This window comes from Hypanus sabinus, chromosome 14, assembly GCF_030144855.1.
Source record: "Hypanus sabinus isolate sHypSab1 chromosome 14, sHypSab1.hap1, whole genome shotgun sequence".
In the NCBI taxonomy this organism is placed as follows: domain Eukaryota; kingdom Metazoa; phylum Chordata; class Chondrichthyes; order Myliobatiformes; family Dasyatidae; genus Hypanus; species Hypanus sabinus.
Genome location: NC_082719.1, coordinates 28,032,081 through 28,052,958, shown reverse-complemented (window position 1 = coordinate 28,052,958; position 20,878 = coordinate 28,032,081). Strand labels below are relative to the sequence as shown.

Here is a 20,878-nt window from a genome sequence, read left to right as displayed (position 1 = left end):
AAATAAATTTATTATGAAGACACATATGTCACCATATACTAACTTGAGGTTCAATTTCTTGAAGGCGTTCACAAAAGAACAAAGAAATACAATACAATCAATGAATAATAAAGACTGACAACAACCAATGTACAAAAGATGACAATCTGTGCAAATAGAGAAATATCTCTCTTATACCTAATAAAATGGCCATGGAGTGTATGTTTGTGATTTTCCACTGTTGTAGCTCATCTACTTTAATGATTGACACATTGTGTGTTCAGAGATGATATTCAGGACACCATTATTATAACACTCGATTATTGAGGTACTGTCGCTTGAACCAGTCTGGCTCTGCTCTTCTGGCCCCTTGCATTAACAAAGTGGTTTTGCCTACAGCACTGCCACTCACTGGATGTTTTTTTTCATTCTTCATGCAATTCTCTATAAACTCTAGAGACTGCTCTGTGTGAAAATTCCAAGAGCACTGCAGTACCTGAGATACTAAAACCACTCTGTCTAGCACCAAGAATCATTCCACGATCAAGGTTACTTAGATCACATTTTTTCCTCATTCTGATGTTTTGTTTGAACACCAACTGAACCTCTTGACCATATCAGCATGCTTTTATACAATGCGTCACTAGTACATGATTCGGTGGTTAGATATTTGCATTAATGACGCGACGTGTACAGGTAAACGTAATAAAGTGGCCACTGAGTATACATTGTGAGTATACATTGGAGGCCAAGGCATTAGTCATGAGTAACTGTTAGTGAACTCAATAAAGACCCATTTATTACTATTGTGCTTGCTGTCATAAAGAGTTCATCTAGGAGAAGCATGAATACTTTATTTGAGAGCTACCTGGGAAGGGCTAGATGGACCCAAACCCTCTTTCTAGGGAAGGGAGGGAACATTTCAAAGCCAAGTTATTCAGTTAACAAAAGATGAACAGAACAAGACCTGTTCCAGGACAAAGCAAAGTAGAAAAATTGGAGGCAAACATTTCTTTGGCTGTACTAACTTAGTAACAATGGGATTTCCAGCATAGTTTTTTTTAAAGACATTTTTTAAAGAATAGGGACAAAAGGAATATTTGCAATGACAAGAAATTACAATGTATTCCAAGAATAAGCTACATAACTTTACAATTTACAGCTTTTAAATATATTAATGCAAATAGTGTCTCCACAAGTACATAAAAAAGAATTCACTACTCAATGGCTTTTTAATAACATTTTCTTAAATTAATAAATACTGTGCAGGAACAGACAGCAATTGTCTAGATCCTCAACTTAGTAATACCTCAAAGTTTTCATTATTCCAAGTGAATTATACAACAATATTTTACCTATAATATTAAGGGGAAGTTTCAAAGATGCTATAGTCATTATGGCAGAACAGATTGTTGCAGCTCCTCCCATGTCTGCTCTCATTGCATCCATACCCGATGCAGGCTTAATTGAAATTCCACCACTAACAAAAGAAAAAGTTGAAATATGTTAGCTAAACTCAATTCCAGGTGGAAGACTATAAAATACATCTCTGCAACAGAATCAAAATTTATTATTAAAGTAATGCTATAGCTGGAGAGTAAATCTGTAAAGAACCCAGAATATTAGTACTACTATACAACAAAACAGGTAAACTAAAAGTTGAATTAATTTTTTTTTTGAGTTGAAATACTTGTTGACATCCAGCATCCCATTTCTGCATCAGGTAAGAGTGCTGGGAAGAGCCTATACTTCAAGCTGAGGTCTACCATACCATTGCGAAAAATAGGAAGCCTTACTTATAGTAGTGAACTCAGATTAAGAAAATAATGATTTTGCTTATGCATTTGCATTGTAAATTTTCTCAAAGGCATTCTCCTAAAACACTTGCCTTCAAAATGAACATGCCAGAACATTAATAAATAACTTGATTTAATCTCCAACATTTTGGTCAGCACACTAGCAACTGTTTTAAAGAAGAATGCTTATATAAAACTAAAAGTTCAGAACTCACCTGTCAAATGTAATACCTTTTCCGACAAAAACTAATGGTGATTCACTGGGGACTGCAGAACCATTATAGTGAATCTCTAAAAATACTGGCTCTTCATCTGAACCTTTGGCTACGCTAAGGAAAGCTCCCATCTGTTGCTCCTCAATCCAGGATTTGGATCTACGAAAAATGTATGGAAAATAGTATGTCAGTATCAGACAGAATACCTATTATTTTCAATTCACTAACTCTTGGAAATACTGGCAGTGATGGCTTGACTTATCCCTAGTTTCTTCAGTGTCTTTCTCAATTATTGAAATCACAGTTCAGCACAATTGAAGTCATAAATAGGAAAGACCAAGTAAGCCACAGTTTCTTTCCCTTACTGAGATTATCAACAAATTGGCATTTTCACTGAAACTTCATTTGTTTTAATTGAGGAAATTAATTATTTGACTTTGGATTCTCAGATTCTTGACTAATAAATAAGCCTCTAAACAAGTCCAATAAATACTCACCTTCATAATTAATTACAGGTACTATTAATAGCTCAACAATGCCTGAGAATAATATACTCAACTACAAAAGTACCTATTTTTCATCAGTTCTGCAATTCTATCTTTCATTTTGTTATTTAAAACAAAATGCAGGAATTACCTTATGTGCACTTTAATGTTATCACTTGTAGAATACAGCGTTTCTTGAATGATCTCTGCAAAGCTAGATGGAGTTATGTAATTAGCTGGTGCTTCCATCAAATGCCGAGCCAAATTTTGCCCTTCTGCATATAGTACTCCTCTTTGCCATGCTTCATTTTCCAAACTAGCAAAAATAGAGTATTTTCAATTAGTGCCTGCTAAATTTGACCTAATTTAATGGCGAACAAAATATTAAGCAATTAAGTTCTAATTTGAGAAGAGAATAATTAATGAAAAAAATCAAATTATGGAATCTTCATTACTTTAATCTATTAAATAATTATGTAATTTCCATACACACACATACAGTAGTGGCAAATAATAAAACAAAAAGTTAAAGACAAATAATTACATACCATATTTTTTAAAAGCTTAAACCAATAAGACTAAAACAGAAAAAGTGCAATTACTTTAAATCTCAAACAAAAGTAGTTGGAGACATTAGAAGAACAGTCTCCATTTCTCTGAAGACAACATTCATTATTCAAAGGAATCTTAACCAACATCACAACTGAAACCAGAAGAGAACGCATTGTATCAGTAAGAAGAGATGCAAACAAGTTATAAATCCTGCTATGTTTAGATTTTGGTTAAAATAAGAACCCAGCAAAATATTAGTAATTAAGTACTTTGTTGAAAAAAAATTCTTTATAAAATAGCAGGGTTTCTGTATATACAAAATACTTCAATACCTTCCATATGGTTTGACAGTGACCGCTGTTTTCTTTTTCTTCTTTAGCTCATTATATTCAAATAAACCCAAAACAGATCCTTCTGCTGCACACTGGGCATCTCCACATGGATCAACTTCCACATGAGTAACCTCTAGATCTTGTAACTGCCTACATCCAACTGAAAGACATAAAAAAGTTAAATTTTCTGCTACTGAAGCCCTGCATACGTTTTTTTAGAAAAACTGACTCATATCCTTAAAAAATATGACTAACAATTAAACTAATACTGCACATCAGATTTTATCGTTATTACTAAATTTGTGTGACATATACAAATAAAAACTTATAATTTTAGATTTGCTAACAGCCATTAAACCGTAAATAAAAAGCTGTAAACACCCAGAAAGTTATTGAGCTGAGATTATAATGTAAACACAGCTGCAACAAGGTCACTCACTGCACTGCTTCTAAATTCACTACTCACACAAACCTATTATAGAAACAGAGGGCAAGCTTTGACGATTCTCTGCCGCACGGGGCAATGCAAAGTATGACTGGTGATCAGGTGTCAAGCACCTGAATTGATACTTGGCTGCTGTTTGGGAGTATTCTGGAGTTATGTGAATATAGCAGATATTAATTCAAATGAGATCCAGGCTTCAGTTCCTTTGTAATTGTATTTAAGTTAAGGAAGTTTGCAACTAGCCTTCAGTTTTTTTTTGTAAATTGCAGACAGTAAATTAAAGTTAAAAAGCACAGGCTGCTTCACAGACCGAGAGATTGCATATGCAAGAGCCGATTGTTAAAATCATGGAGTTGTGTTCATTGGCTCGCATCAAACCAGGCAACTGGCTAAGTTATCTGCACCATTGTGACTAGAGGTCAAGCTGGTAGACCAGATGGATGTTGTCACTTAACATATCAAATATGGTCATAGGTATAGGCAATCAATAGTTTTTGTATACTTCCCATATTTGCGTATTCAGAGACAGCTCTGGCAACAGTAATGTTCGGGGTCTGACTCTCTGTTGTCAAAAGGTTTTAGGATATTTGTGTTAACTAGTTTCTCCTAAAGACAATTGGACCTTCAGAGGTGTCTTATCAATTAAATGTGCTTCCACTATGTCTCTCAAAGGAACAATTTGTCGATCCAAACTGCTGAAGTATATAATGTCATTGTAAGTACTGAAATTGTATTGAATCACCCGTGATCTTAGATCTCAGGGATATAAAAAAAATGTGATGTACTTTTGAGTTTGTGAGACTCTACTGAGAGTGTCTCCAGACTGACATCTGTTGTTACGAATAAAGACTGCTATATCACCATCTTCAGTGTCTCTCTAGTGATTTTAGTCACAGTCATAACAGCTGGAGGCACGTCCAGTTTACAATCATGACCCACAGTGTGGCCAGTGATTTTAGCAATCTAAGTGGGTGAGTATTTTGAAAAAACCCATAATTAAATCTGTTTTAGATAAATGACCCCAGGATCACAGAGTATCAAAGGACACAGTGGAGAGCTGAACTAGTAGATACAAAAGTATGTGCGTGTGTGTATGTGCAAGTGCGCATGTTTTGTGTAAGAAACCATCTATCAGACAACACATGGTAGTTTGATGAGACAGGGAAATCAGTGGCAATAGGTGGTTACTGACTATTCAGAATGACAGAGGGTAAGTATATACTAATTCGCTAAGCAACATAGTAAGTGGAGCATGGCGAATAAGAATACTTGGGAAGTGTGGGGGATACTATTCATGACACCAGAGGGTGCATGTTTACTTGTTCAGTGGGCAATGAATTACATACAGTGTGGCCACTGAGAACACTTGGGTACTGTGGGTGAAACCATTTGGGATGCCAGAGGGTGCATGTATACATGTTCAGGGAATTCTTTTGTGTGTTTGATTGTGCATGGGAAAACCTGAGAATCAAAGCCTAATACACGTGATAGTGCAAAAATATTTAACTGTCTACATAAAAGAGATATAGCAACATTGTGGGCTCAATTAGGAAGAGGGGAGAGCTCAGAGTATATACTGTACTCTAATGGTTGCTAACTAGTCGATCGCGATCGACCGATCGATCTTTCAGACTTTCCCAGTAGATCCTGAAAAAAAAAGAAAAATGCACACCAGGCAGAAAAGACCGGAAGCAACCCGGAAACAACCCCTCCCCACAAACAGCTCTCCCAGCGGTAGCACTGCTACATCACCATTATCCTAATCCGCATCAACCTATCTTTATAATGCTCACATTGCAACACTTCTCCCCCTTTAAATTCCAACATTGCCCAAAGGTAAAAGAACTGGGAAATGAAAAAAAGTGTAATTAGCTTGCGTACCTCTGAAACTTATACTACAGTCCCAGCAATAGTTTACCAATACAAAACATCAGAAAAATGTGGCAGATTCAACATTCAGTCTAACAAACTGTCCTCTGTCAGGAGGTTTGCGAGGGGGCTGTGCTGCAACAGATGAAAATTATTAAATCCAAGTACAGGAGCCGTCTTACTGACAGACACCTTACAGACTGTCTCAAACTGGCTGTCTGTAGTTATGAGCCAAATTTCAGGGAACTAGCAGAAACTATTCAGCCCCAGTCATCACACTGAGTGTAACAGTCAATTTTTATTCATTTATTTTTTCTGTTGAAATAAAATTAAATAATAAAACATAGAATTAAAGGTGGTGTAATGTAAGCATTATAAAAATAAGTAATACCAATTAAGATAATGGTAACATAGCAACATTCCCGCTACGGAAAGCCACCTGCGAAGAGAGACCGCTTCCGGGGCTGAGGGGCACCACTTCCGGTCCCTTCTGCCCTGTGCACATGCATGTGTGTAAGTGATTTAGTAGGTCGATCTTGCCTTTCACTGAGGCTGAGGTAGGGGATCTTGGGCTTAAAAAGGTTGGTAACCACGAGAAGAAGGTTGAACAGAGAATGGACAAAGCTGGGTGGGTTAAAGCTGGACCCCAGATTACATTGATAGTGGTGGAAAAGCCAATCAAAGCAGAAGGAAGATAAAGCAGCAGTCATTCTATATCATGTATATTTACAAGAGAGAACAAAGTGTCTGGAATCACATAGTGTACAAATAGTAGAGCTACAGAAGAGAAGGGATGAGTACAGGGAACAGCGAGACAGAATACAAATGGAGAGCTGAACAGATTAAAGGAAGTTAAACATTTACAGGAAGAGAGAGAGACAGAAGTGAAAAATGGGCAGAACAATTAGAACAATACATGACTAAATCAGCAAGGGATCTGGACAGACTGAGAAGTAAATGGGAAAAGGCCCAGCAGGTGGGTGCTCAGTGGGAAGCAGCCATGGGAATAACCTCTGAGGAAGATGAAGTAAACTGGGAAGTTGACAAGTGGGAAAGGACCCACAACCAGGAAAGGTTTTACCGTGTACTGTCTGTTGGAATGGAATCTATAGAAACCAGGCAATGACAGGCTCAGAACCCCAGTGAATCCACACTCCTCACCACCATCCACAAATTCTTCACCCCAGGAGAAAAGCGGAGCATCCTATCCAAAGTGTCCTCTTTAGAGCTGCATGTGGCAATGCAGAATTTTGGCACGAGTTAGAAGAATGATCAAAATCCACCAGCTGTGCCCTACCCCACAGATATACACATATTGGTTAAAGCTAACTGCCCAAGAAGTACCTGAAACAGCATGATTCCACATGTGCAGGATGGAGCATGGGCAACTCATGGGAATGCCAGCAATGAGGAAAGATAACAGAACTTTAAGGGAGTAGTGAGGCAATGACTTGGAGGAGTGCGGAGTGATAATGTCAGTTGTTCAGAAGGCCAGTGAACCTACCATGAACAATGCAGAGTGAAAATACCAGGCCTATGAAGAAGATTCAGGGCTTGGCAATCCAGGGAGGGATAATCCAGTTAAAAGAAGGGTTGAGCTGAACCCACCAGGACGTTTTTGACTTGGGGATAATGGTGTGATCCACCTACTCCAAAGTAATTTCATGAGCTGGGTAAGTAGATCAAGAGAGAGGGAAGAAGGTCACAAGGTGGCGTGCGGACATGATGCTGTGAAGTCACAGGAACACTGCATTGTTTGTCACTGACCAGGGCATGTAGCGAGGGACTGCTGTGCTAGATATAGAAGGGCAGAGGCAATAATTTGTGACAGCTGTAGTCTCCCAGGCTAGAGACAGTGCCCTAACAGGAGAAAGGGACATGAAAGTCATCCACCAATAAATGTAGAGACTACAACAGAATCAAAGTCCTCAACCCTGACAGTGCCTTCTGTCCAATCTGACTGTTGACCAGATTACAGAACTGGAAAACACAGCCTCGCAGTCAGACAAATAGCTGGCGGCAACCCCCAGAGTTGTGGGCTAGATTCAATCCTGCTTGGGTAAAGATAAACCCAGTTAAAATAAAGAGGGATGTACATAAACCCCATAAGCAATATCCCATAAAAACTGATGCACTGACAGTGGTCCAGAGAAAAGTGAAGTACTAAAACATCAGGGGATAATATGAAGAGACCTCATCAATCATTAACTCACCTATATGGCCAGTAAAGAAACCAGATAGATCATATCAGTTAACAATAGACTATACCGTGCTCAAAAAGACCATATTGAGATAGCCTCTCATTGTCTTCAGCCCTGCCACGATCCTGAATGACCTGTCTCCAGAAGATAACACTTTCTCAGCTCTGGACATTGTTAATGGATTTTGGGCTCCTATTAGCACCCGAGTCCCAAGACTGATTTGCCTTCACCCTAGGTGGATAACAGTACACATGGACCACAGTCTCCCAGGGATTCCACAATAAACCAGCCATTTTTCACAAGGTGACTGCACATTCTTTGGGAGAAGCACAAATATCCCAAAACCTTTTGACAACAGAGTCATTCACCTAAAATCAATATTGCCAGGGCTATCTCCGAGTACACAAATATGGGATGTACACAAAAACTATTGATTGCCTATACCTGTGAATATGTTTGATACATTAAGTGACAACACTCATCTGGTCTGCCCACTTGCACTCAAGTCACAATGACGCAAATAACTTAACCATGTTGTCTGGTCGGATGCAGGCCAATTAACACAAACCCGTTGTCTTAACTCTTGCATATACAATCACAGTCTGTGGAGCAGCCTGTGTTTTTAACTTCAATATACTGCTTGCAATTTACAAAAAAAACTGAAAGCCAATTACAAGCTCCCTGATTTACATTTACAACAATGTAAATGTAAATAACGTGAGGGCAGAGGTGGATAGGTGAGGGGAGAGGTGGATAAGTGAGGGGAGAGATGGATAGGTGAGGGGAGAGATGGATAGGTGAGGGGGAAGAGATAATGTAAGAAGCTAGGAGGGATAGGTAAAAAAGATAAAGGCTGAAGAAGGAATCTAATGGGGAGGACAGTGAACCATGGAAGAAAGGGAAGAAGAGGAACCAGAGGGAGTGATGAGCATGTGAGGAGGAGTGAGAAGGTAACCAGAGAGGAGAGAGGGGGCAGGGAGGAGAAATTACTGGAAGTAAGAGAAATCAATGTTCATGCTATCAGGCTGGAGGCCTCTCATACAGAATACGAGATGTTACTCCTGCAACCCGAGTTTGACCTCATTATAGCAGTAGAGGAGACCATGAACAGACATGTTAGAATGGGAATGGAAGGTTGAATTGAAATGGGTAGTCATCCAGTCTTATGAGGCTCTAAGTATGGACATATTGCTATTATGATAGTGAGAGGATGGAATAGGGTAGATGTGTGGGAAATGGGAGATGAGGGTTTTTTTTTAAACTACTTCAGAAAAAAAAAGAAATGAAGGTGAACTAAAGTCCATTTTTTTTAAGTTGGCTTTTAAAAAATACATTCTATATATAATATGAAGCAATTAGTTATTAAGTTCTCATGAATTTTAAGCAGCAACAATTTTTGAATTATTTCTGACATAGCCACAAGCCAGCAACTAACCATTTTTGATCTTGGGAAAAGATAAAAATATCAAAAATAGTAATAACCTGTCTTCATTGTACCATTACTCTGTTATTTTAAAAGTATTTCCACACATTAAACTGTAGTTTTGATTTGTCACTGATCTTAATGTATTTTTAGCTGCTAATAAAAATCATAGATAAATTAAGGAATTTACCTGCTATAGCAGCTCGAATATTTTCTTTGCCTTCATCACATTGCTCCAAACTATTAACTCCAGCATTTTTGTCACCAAGACCAACAACTACAATATGGGGAAAATCCTATTAAAGCAAATTTTTTTATGATAAGAGGGCAGATGTTGTAATATTTTACTGTAAATCTTTTTCTTCCTTCTAAAACATCTTAAAATAACATTGGGTTGAAGTTTCAAGTTGATCTACAATGACCACAGGGTGGTTAAATTACCAGACAAATAATCCAGAGTTCAAACCTCAGTCTCGTAGCTATGGATTTTAAATCCAGTTAATATTTTTATTAATCTGAAAAAAGAGTCATTAATGATAACCAGAAATTACCAGATTATTGTAAGACTCCAGCTGGAAAAAATTCTGCTCCTTTTATCTGATCTGGCTAATGTGGTTAAGGATACACAATTATGTTGTGCTATATTCACAATGTTTAGATTTTTTTTAAAAACTGAAAACAAAAGCTGGACAATAAAAAGATGGTCAGTCCTTCTCCATTATAATAATTCAATGAATCAGACCTGGCACATACCAAACATATGTAACTTTATGTTCAGCTATCCAAGAAGAGTACTTTCACAGATGTGAAGCAACACACGCCTGAAGCTATCCAAGAAGAGTACTTTCACAGATGTGAAGCAACACATTGTAAGTGGAAACTTACAATGAAAACCAGAACTTAAATAAAAATCTGCACCTCAGAAGGAAAAAAAAGACTGCAATGGAGAAATCGAACACAAGGTGGAACATTCTCCAGAACGCTTTCACATGACCATAAAATACAGCACTGTCAGACCATTCAGTCCATCAATTCTGCTCTACCATTCAATCACAACTAATTATTCTTTTAATCTCTAACCTCCCTATCCATCAAGAAACTATCAATCTCTGCATTAAATACATCTACCTACTTGGCCTTCACAGCCCTCTGTGGCAACAGGTTCCACAGATTCACAAACATCTGGCTGAACAAACTGCACTTCATCTCAGCTTTAAAGTGACATCCCTTTATTCTGAGGCTGTGCCCTCAGATCCTAAACTCTCCTACTGATGGAAACATCCTCTCCATGTTCACTCTATCCAGGCCTTTCAGTATCCAATAGGCTTCCATACAATCCCCCTCATCCTTCAAATTCCATCAAGTTCAGGCTCAGTGAGATCAAACATTCCTCAGATATTAAGCCTTTCATTCTTGGAATCATTCTTGGGGAACTTTTCTGAACCCTTTCCATAGATATGGAGCCAAAAGTTGCTCCAAATTCCAAATGTATTGACCAACACTTTGTAGAGCCTCAGCAGTACATCTTTGCTTTTATATTCTAGTCCTCTCAAAATGATTAACATGTATTTGCCTTCTTTTTTACTGACTCAACCTACAAGTTAATCTTAAGGGAATCCTGAACTGGGACCCCAAGTCCTATTGTACCTCTAATTTCTGAATTTGCTTCCCAAATTCCATTCAGTGCGAGCTTCCAGTTACCAGTTATTTTATTTCTCAAACCCACTCCCATTTTGATCTCTCTGTTGGCTTCCGACACTGCTCCAGTAACGTCCAATATAAACTTGCACCTCATCTCACATCATATCCCTATGAACATCTCATATCACTATGAACAATGAATTCAAGAATTTCAGCTAACCATCTTTTTTGGACAAATACTTCTGTTTTTGTTTGCCTCATTTCTATACTATCCCCAACTGCCATTACTTAAAAGTAATGATTACCTTGATTACTTTGGCCCACATGGCATCAAAGACATAGCCTTTGTTCACTCCACCCCTTCCCTCTTCTGTAAGTTAAAAATATGCTTGCATTCAGACTTTTCCAGTCTGATGAAGGATCACTGATGACAAAAATTGACTGTTTCACCCTCCACGGATTCTGTTGAATGTTTCTGGCATTTGGTCTCATGAAGCACTACAGCACAGAAACGGGCCCTTTCACTCATTTAATCCATGACAAACTATTATTCTGCTTTGTCCCTCCACACTCCCACCACCCTCTGAGAGAAACCCTTAGGTTGCCCTTAAATATTTTACCTTTCATTCTTATAACCTCTATTTCTAGTCTCACCCAACCTCAGTGGAAAAATCCTGCTTGCATTTACTGTCATCACTTCGTAAACCTCTATCAAATCTCTCTTCATTCTCCTTCACTCCAGGGAATAAAGCCCTAACTATTAAACCTTTCCCTATAACTCAGGTCTTCAAATCCCAGCACCATCATTGGAATTTATTTTTCTGCACTCTTACAATCTTACTGATCTTTCTTATAAATAAGTGACCAGAACTGAACACAATACTTCAAAGGCAACACCAGTGAATCTGCAGATGCTGGAAATAAATAAAAAACATGAAATGCTGGCAGAACTCAGCAGGCCAGACAGCTTTTCGTGTTTTTTACAATACTTCAAATTAGTTCTCACCAACATCTTAGATAAATTCAGTGTAACATCCTGTAATCAATACATTAATTTATGAAGGTCAATGTGCCAAAAGCTCTTATGATCCCATGTATCTGTGACAATACTCCCAAGGACTTATGGATCTGTATTCCCAGATTCCTTTGTTCTACTGCACTCCCTAGTACCCTATTATTCACTGCCTAAGTTTGGTTTGTCAAGCCAAGTCACTTTTTATTGTCATTTTGACCTTAACTGCTGGTACAGTACACAGTAAAAACGAGACGTTTTTCAGGACCATGGTGCTACATGAAACAGTACAAAAACTACACTGAACTACGTGAAAACAACACAGAAAAAAAACTACACTAGACCACAGACCTACCCAGGACTGCATAAATTGCACAAAACAGTGCAGGCATTACAATAAATAATAAACAAGACAATAGGCACAGTTGAGGGCAGTAAGTTGGTGTCAGTCCAGGCTCTGGGTATTGAGGAGTCTGATAGCTTGGGGGAAGAAACTGTCACATAGTCTGGTCCTCCCAAAGTGAACACTTTATACTTGTCTGCATTAAATTCCATCTGCCATTTTTCCAGCTGGTCCATATCCCACTGCAAACTTTGATAGTCTTCCTTGCTGTCTGCTATTTTGATGTCATCTGACAGTAAAATTTATTATCAGAGTACATGCATGTCACCACACATAAAACCTGAGAATGTCCGTGGGAAAAGAATCTCAGGGTTGCATGTAGTGACATGTATGCACTCTGATAATAAATTTTACTTTGAAATTTGCTGATCTAGTTTACCACATTATCATCTATATTGTTGATATAGATGACAAACACAATGGACCTAGCACTGATCCCTGCAGTACACCACTTGTCACAGACCTCCAATCAGAGAAGCAACCATCTACCACCACTCTCTGGCTTCTCAAGCAAAGCCAATGTTTAATCCAATTTACTACCTCATCCTGAATGTCAAGCAACTGACCTTCTTGATCAGTCTCCCATGTGGTTCCTTGTCGAAGCCTTGCTAAAGTCCACTTGCACAACATCCACTGCCTTGCCTTCATCAACTTCCCTGGTAATCTCTGCAAAAATCTCTATAAGATTGGCTAGACATAACCTACCACACATAAAGCCACATTGGCTATCCCTACTCTGGCCCTGTCTCTACAAGTACTTACTACATATCCAGTCCCTAAGAATACCTTCCAATAATTTATCCATTACTGATGTCAGGCTCACCAGCCTTTAATATCCCGGCTTATCCTTAGGGATTTCTTGAACAACGGAACATTTACTATCCTCCAGCACTTCACCTGCGTCTCAGGACATTTTAAATACCTCTACTATGGCTCCTGTAACTACTGCCCTAGCCTCCCACAAGGTCTGAGGGCCTGGCCATTTATTCACCCTAATGTGCCACAAGACAGCAAGCACCTCCTCTTCTGTAATTTGTATATAGTCCATGACCTCACTGCTGTTTTTCCTCAGTTCTATTGACTCCCAGTCCATCTCCTGAGTAAATACAGATGCAAAGAATCCATTAAGATCCCCCCATCTCCTTTGACTCCATACATAGATGACAATACTAATCTTTAAGGGGACGAATTTTGTCCTTTGCTTTTAACATATCTATAGAAGCTCTTGGAAATCTCACCTTGCCTGCTAAAGCAACTTCATAGCTTATTTTAGCCCTCCTGTTTTCCCTCATATTCTCTTTTTTTTAATCCTCGAACACTCCATTTGCTCCTAGCTGCGTAGATCTGGCCTATGCATCTCCTTCAACTTCTTAAGCAAGGCCTCAATATCTTTCAAAAAACCTATGTTCCCTAAACTTGTCAAATTTGACTTTTATTCTGATAGGAGCATACAAACTCTATACTTTCACAACTTCACTTTTGAAGGCCTCAAATTTAGCAAGTACGCCTTTGCCAGAAAACAAGCTTTCTCAATCTACTCTTGCCAGATCCTTTCTGATGCCATCAACATTGGCCTTTCTGCAATTTGGAATCTCAATCTGAGGACCTGTCCTATCCTTCTCCATAATTATTTTGAAACTAATCAAATTATGATCAGAAGATCCAAAGTGCTTCCCTACAAATACTTCTGTCACCTGCCCAGGTTTTAGTTCTACATAATTATTTTGGTTTCAACGAAAAGCTAATTTACGGAGGAATTATAGAAATGCAATAATTATCCAGCTTCTTCAATGTCTGTATTTTGGCAGACTGTATTGATGCAAGCTCTGAACTGTATTCAACCTCATAACAGATTGCCAACTCCAAAGTAATTACCATGCACAAAATTTTGTAATTTAAATAATGAAGAGACGGTGTGATTAAATTCTGAATGTATTATAATAATAGCTTATAATAACCAGATCACCTAATACATTTATAATAAACAGAAAACTCCATGCATTTTGATGTGCTTGTAAAAAAGTAATTAGAATTATCAGATAATTTCCATAATTTATATACTCAATCACATCATTCATCAATAAAATCAGTATTTTAACATTTCTTCATTGACTTGAATGAAGCACTAAACAGATTTAATCTGAAAACATACCTGATGCAGTCCATAAAATACCCGGCTTCTTCCTTTTTTAAGTGCAGGACCAGATCTTAAAAATAAACATAATTGTAAATAGACTAAAACATGAAAATGTTAAAAAACTTACTGCTGCATTACTTACCACCCCTCATGACAATCCACAGGAAATCTTTTAGTTTTCCAAGCATGTCCCTGTCCTATACAATCAGTGGCACTGTCAGTCATCATAAAATCAAATTTTCACTCAAACTCCCTTTTATTTTGCTTTTTCTCATACTGAAAATGCCAATTTTCAATTTCATCTCTGATTACTTCACTCAAATCTTCTCATCCAAATATAGCACTTTGGGGAAATTTAACATGCGTATTGCCAAGTTAAAAATGATCCCATAATGTAGTGATCCTACAATCTATTTGACCAATATCTGCATGTATAACAGCATCAGGGTGGGGGGGAAGGCACGGTAACATAGCGGATAGCAGAATTGCTTTACAGCACCAGCAATCATCAATCAGGGTTCTATTCCAGCTACTGTCTGTAAGGGATTTATACGTTTTCCCTATGACCACATGGCTTTCCTCCAGATGCTCTGGTATTCTCCCACATTCCAAAGTCATCTGAGTTTGGGTTAGTAAACCAGGGGCATGCAAGCATAGTGATGCTTGCAGGCTGCTCCAACACGTGCCTAATACAAATGACACATCTCATTATATGTTTCAAGGTACCTATGACAAATCAAATTAATCTCCCTCTAAGTTTTTTTCACTTCTACTGTGCGACAGTGTATACTCATACAATAAACAAATGATTCAAGAATATATTGAACTCATTCATAGCAATCAAATATCTTTCCCATAATTTGTCTCCAAATTATCTTTGAAAATTATACTTACATGGTCAAAAGTTCCTCAAGTTTTCCAGATATAGAAAAGTCAAAAGCTTCTGCTGCTTTTGTGAACTGAACAGATTCATCCACTTTCCCTCCCTCATATACACCAAGGACCAGGCCCTACACAAAAACGGCATCAACAAAAAACATTGAACACAATATACTTCAAAAGCTACTTCAATAAATTTGTTTTGCCTCAATTATATGTAAATTAAAATTCTCAACATAAACTCAAGAAATTCTGCAGATACTGGAAATTTTGAAGAATGCACACAAAATGCGGGAGAAACTCAACATATCAGGCAGCATCTATGGAGAGAAATAAACGGTCAACATTTCGGACCAAGACCTTCATCAGTCACAGCACATTGTGCGAGTTGCTGCTTTATACATGTTACATGCTCCACTATGTAATATGTGTATGTTGTCCAACATCATTATTCCCTCAGTATTTTCTGCCTTGTGTTCTCTCTGTGCTCCTCAATCACTGATTCGCAATCTTGATTTTCACATCTAACACTAACGCTTACAATAGTAAAACTCTGACAAGACTTAACCAATTGCTCAGAAATCCTGATGATTTGGCATCTGGCTGACTTACTAGCTCAGAATGTGTCGCAGTCCAGAGCACAAGCAGGATTTGGAGCCAGCGCTGAGAGTATGGAGTGCAGATGTCGTCTGGCTAGGCGCGTGGCCAAAGCTGGCATCAGCTCTAAAAGTCCAGGGGTCAGGAACAAATAGATATGCTACAGGAGACAGGATCTGGAGTGCCCTTTAAACTCAACAAGTTCACTGGTAAACTTAGTGCAATACTGTGTTTCTTGTCGCAGAAAGTGAAAGCCAAGTATATTGTGTACTAATAGAGTAACATACTCCAGAAAAGTCCGCCTAACCACCTAAGTCCCAGGGATACTACATTATCATTTTTACTGCACTGCCTTTAATCAATCTGCAATCATGTACTGATGCAGCCACACCACCAACATGAAGTGCTTCATGAGGCTGGTCATGCCACGCATCTACTCCAGCCTCCCAAACAAGCTCGACCTACAGCAATTTGCCTACTGCCAAAACAGGTCTCCAGCAAGTATCATCTCCCTGGCCAATTAGTTATGAAGTTAGAAAAGGAAGCTCATGAGAGTGTCAGGCAATGGTGTGAAAATAAACTTGGGAGATGTTAAGAGGGTACAAGTCCAAAGAACATCTGGGGTAAGAGAACAAAAAACTTTGTAACCCTCACAAGTAGTTAAGGATGCAAGGTAAGCTGGGCTAGAAAGCACAAAAGATACATCCTACAGAGACAGAATGCACGAATGAGAACCTAAATGGACACTTTTGTATCTGTCTTCACTGGAGAGATGCCACCGGCTCAGTAGTTCACAGAGACAATACTGGATGAGTAATTTGAAAATAAGGTTGGCAGTTGTCAAAGCAGATATTGTCACATGGTTCAGAGCGCGAGTACCTAAAGCCAATGAGGGAACTTAAGCATGTATTTAATAGAAAATCTTAACACAAATTTCCAATGCATCTTCGATAGCGGCATCTTTAAAAATGTGAAGATGAAGGGCGTTGGGAAGAATGCAGGATAATACTAGAACTGTCAGGCTGTGTCAGTGGTCAAGTTATTTATACTCCTGGGGACTACCATTACTAACAGACTGAAGTGGGACAAGCACGTTATGATCATCACTAGGAAGGCCCAGCAGTGATTGTTCTTCCTACATCAGCTATGGAACCTAGCATCTCGGAGTGTATTCTGATGGATTTTTACTCAGCCATCATTGAGTGTTGTGACCACGTCTATCACTTTATGGTTTCCTGCCTCTTCTGTCCGCTCCAAGTTCAGGTTGCAGTGAGTGGTCCACTCAGTGGCTGTCAGCTACTGACACTAAAGAACGTGTTCATTGACAGAGCAAAGAGCCAGAAAATCTATTGCTCACTCCACCCACCCTAGCAGTCACCTATTCACCAAAGTGCCATCGGGGGATGCTACAATTCCATCATCACCAGGACTACTCATCATCTCTGAAGCTTCTTTCCTGTAGCTATCTAGCATCTCAACAAAACTCACTCAGATGTAATACCCTAAATAAACCCTGGACATCTGTTAAATGGTCTTTCCTGCTCTCCTTGTTGTGTTTTTAATTATTGAGTGTGCTCATATGTTCATAATTATTTAAGTTGGATTATTGACGTTTCTGCATGAGTATCAGCTAATTATTCATTGCTCATGGCTGTTTGCACTTGTCTTGTAAACTCCTGGTTGCTACTGTTTTCTGTTACAGTACTATCCTGTGTTTTATGCTTGGCACCGAACCACAATCCTTTCTGGTACGTTTCATGCACTGGCAATAAAGTGATTCTGATTCTGAACCCAGCAACATACAGCAAAATCCAGAGCAACATACACAAAATGCTGCAGGACCTTCAGAGACAAGGCTGCAAATATGGAATAAAAAGTCAGCATTTCAGGCCAAGATGTTCTCAGCCCGAAAAGTCAATTGACCATTCCTCTCTACAGATGTAGATACAAACATGCTTCTGCTTCTGGGAGAGATTAGAACCAGGAATAAAGCAACCACTAATAAAATCCAATCGGAAACAAACAATAAGTTAACCAGAAATTGCCAAGAATATGGACTTTACCATTGCAGGTAATACTCCTGCTGAAGCTACAAACAAAAGAATTTTTGGATGGGTTTGATAAAACCACATGCAAAAAGATTCAGCTGCATCATAAATGGCAGAACAAGTCTGCTACAGTCCAATCCTGTGAACATCTGAAACCAACAGATCATTGCCAGAGAAGCAGTGGAGGTCATTTCACAAGCAGTAATCCAAAAAAATTACTTGGCATATGAGCAGCATGTGTTTATCTCCCCCAACTCTTCCTCTGCTACATTAGTGACTGCATTGGTGCTGTTTTCATGCACCCATGCTGAGCTCAATTTCATCAACTTTACCACTCACTTCCACCCTGCCCTTCAATTCACTTGGCCCATTTCTGACTCCTCCCTCCCCTTTCTTAATCTCTGAAGATAAACGATCAACTGACATCTTTTATACACCCACCAATTCCCATGATTATCTTGACTATACCTCTTCCTAACTTATCTCTGGTAAAAATGCAAGTCCCTTTTCTCCGTTTCTTTGTCTCTACCACATCCTTTCCCATTCCTTTCCACAGCATCAGAGATGTCCTCCTTCTTCAAAGAACTGGGTTTCCCTTCCTTCACCATTGATGTAGCTATCACCCACATCTGCTCTATTCCCTTTACAGCCGCACTCATCCCATCTTCCCGGCAGCTTAAGTGATAAGAGTTCTCTTTTCCCACCCACCTGGCTTCATCTATCACCTTCTCCCAATTCTTATTCTGATATATGTTCCCTTCCTTTTCAGTCCTGAAGAAGGATCTCAACCCAAAATGTCAACTGTTTATTCATTTCTATAGATGCTGCCTGACCTGCTGAGTTTCTCCAGCACTTTAGACGTTGGTTTGAATCTCCAGCATCTGTTTATATGCTGATCTTGCCTGAACATCATTGGAAAAAAAAGGATGACAAAAGTAGTGTGATCATTGTGTAAAGGTATTTTTAAAAGTGCTTGACCAAGTCCCACGTAAAATACTGAGTGGAAATTTAAAGTGCTTACAATTAAAAAAAAAATTTGAACATCAAATTGGCTAAGGCAGTGAAGGAGAAAGTAAGGATGACTTTCAGGCTGGAGAAAATCCTACAAAATTGCACATGGGTTGATATCTTGTCAATTGTTCATTTTAACAAAATATTAATAGAACTTAACAAGACATAATTGTAAGGACACGAGGCCGAAAAGCATTAAATGTTACATCTTGTTGGTTAGAACGAGGAAAAACAATAACAATGCTGAAGCTACAAAAACAAACACAGCGGGATGTAGTCTTTGAAGCTGCCAGACAAACTGAGGATCTTGTAAAAGGCATATGCTATTCTTGGCTTTATCAGCAAAGAGAACACCAAAGAAATCGTACTAAATCCTTTGGGAAAATTGTTTAGGCTACAGTTGAGAATCTGCTTCAATTCCAGATATCACAGAAATGATAAAATTTAGGGTTTACCCATTAGAGCACAGCCTCAAGAGCTTAAGATTTTTTTCCCTAAAGAACTTTGTCGGTGTTAAATAACATTACAAAACAATCCCGGAGATTTAAGCATTTTATCTGAACAACTGTCCCATCCTGTGTTGCTGGAAGCAGTGAAGGGGAGAGATAGGAGTGCTTCAGGTGGACGTTCGAAACTGAATTTATTGCACTTCTGTAGAGACAATTACCAGGCTCTGAGGAAAGAGCGGGGATTGATTTCAGAGTCAATGGGAGACACCAGAAGGTCCAACTATCGGTCAGACACTAACGACCCCACGACCCACCCATTCTCTGACCCGAAGCACATGGTGAAGTCCGAGTCGCCCCGCCTTGCTCACTGCACCTTGGAGCCGCTATTGGACCGGCAGAAACGGAGCGAGTTCCAGCCCGAACCAGCCCTCAAGAGGAAGCGCAGCGGCACCTTGCCGCAACCAGCGAGCGACATCTTCAAACGGCAAACGTGGGAATGGTCGTGACGCTGACACCGCGGCTTCTCTACTCCCCGAACAGCGCCCCCGACGACCAGCCGACGCTATTACCGCGGCTTCTCTACTCCCCGAACAGCGCCCCCGACGACCAGCCGACGCTATTACCGCGGCTTCTCTCCTCCCCGAACAGCGCCCCTGACGACCAGCCGACGCTATTACCGCGGCTTCTCTCCTCCCCGAACACCGCTCCCGACGACCAGCCGACATTACCGCGGCTTCTCTACTCCCCAAACAGCGCTCCCGACGACCAGCCGACATTACCGCGGCTTCTCTACTCCCCGAACAGCGCCCCCGACGACCAGCCGACATTACCGCGGCTTCTCTACTCCCCAAACAGCGCTCCCGACGACCAGCCGACGCTATTACTGCGGCTTCTCGACTCCCAGAACAGCGCTCCCGACGACCAGCTGACGTCAGTGATCTGAAGGAAGGAACTTATGGCAGAGGCAAATTTGTAAACGATACAAAATGAGTTGAGGAACAGGTAGAATTGCGGAGGCAGAGAACCTGCAGAAGAACATGTTAAAAGGAATCCATAATACCATAGGACATAGGAGCAGAATGAGACCATTTAATCACGGCTAATCTTTTTATGCCTTCCCCAGCCCCACTCCCTGGCCTTCTCCCCGTAACCTTTGATGCCAAGTCCAATCACGAAGATGTCAAGATCTGCCTTAAACACACACAGCAACCTGACCTCCACAGCTGTCCATGATAACAATTTCCATAAAGTGTATGATCATGCATTTTCCAATATTGCATTCATTTGGCACTCTCTTGACCATTCTCTGAATCTGCCTAGTCCTTCTGTAGCTTACCCATTTCCTCAACACTACCTGCCCCTCCACCAATCTTTGTATCATCTGCAAACTTGGCAACTGTCATG

At 39.6% G+C, this 20,878-nt stretch overlaps 1 protein-coding gene across 2 annotated transcripts in view; it reads right to left on the bottom strand.

The window, feature by feature from the left end:
• Positions 1–20,005, bottom strand: part of lap3 (leucine aminopeptidase 3) — a 36,668-nt gene extending 16,663 nt beyond the window's left edge. For both annotated transcript variants that reach the window (XM_059988927.1, XM_059988926.1), the window contains exons 1-8: positions 19,848–20,005; positions 15,385–15,500; positions 14,506–14,560; positions 9,488–9,593; positions 3,360–3,519; positions 2,627–2,791; positions 1,991–2,149; positions 1,335–1,459 (exon numbers count right to left, since the gene is read on the bottom strand). In XM_059988927.1, coding sequence (XP_059844910.1) covers positions 1,335–1,459; positions 1,991–2,149; positions 2,627–2,791; positions 3,360–3,519; positions 9,488–9,593; positions 14,506–14,560; positions 15,385–15,500; positions 19,848–19,949 — 988 coding nt within the window. In that variant the 5' untranslated portion in view covers positions 19,950–20,005. The remainder of the gene's footprint in view (positions 1–1,334; positions 1,460–1,990; positions 2,150–2,626; positions 2,792–3,359; positions 3,520–9,487; positions 9,594–14,505; positions 14,561–15,384; positions 15,501–19,847) is intronic.
• Between the last annotated feature and the right edge of the window lie 873 nt (positions 20,006–20,878).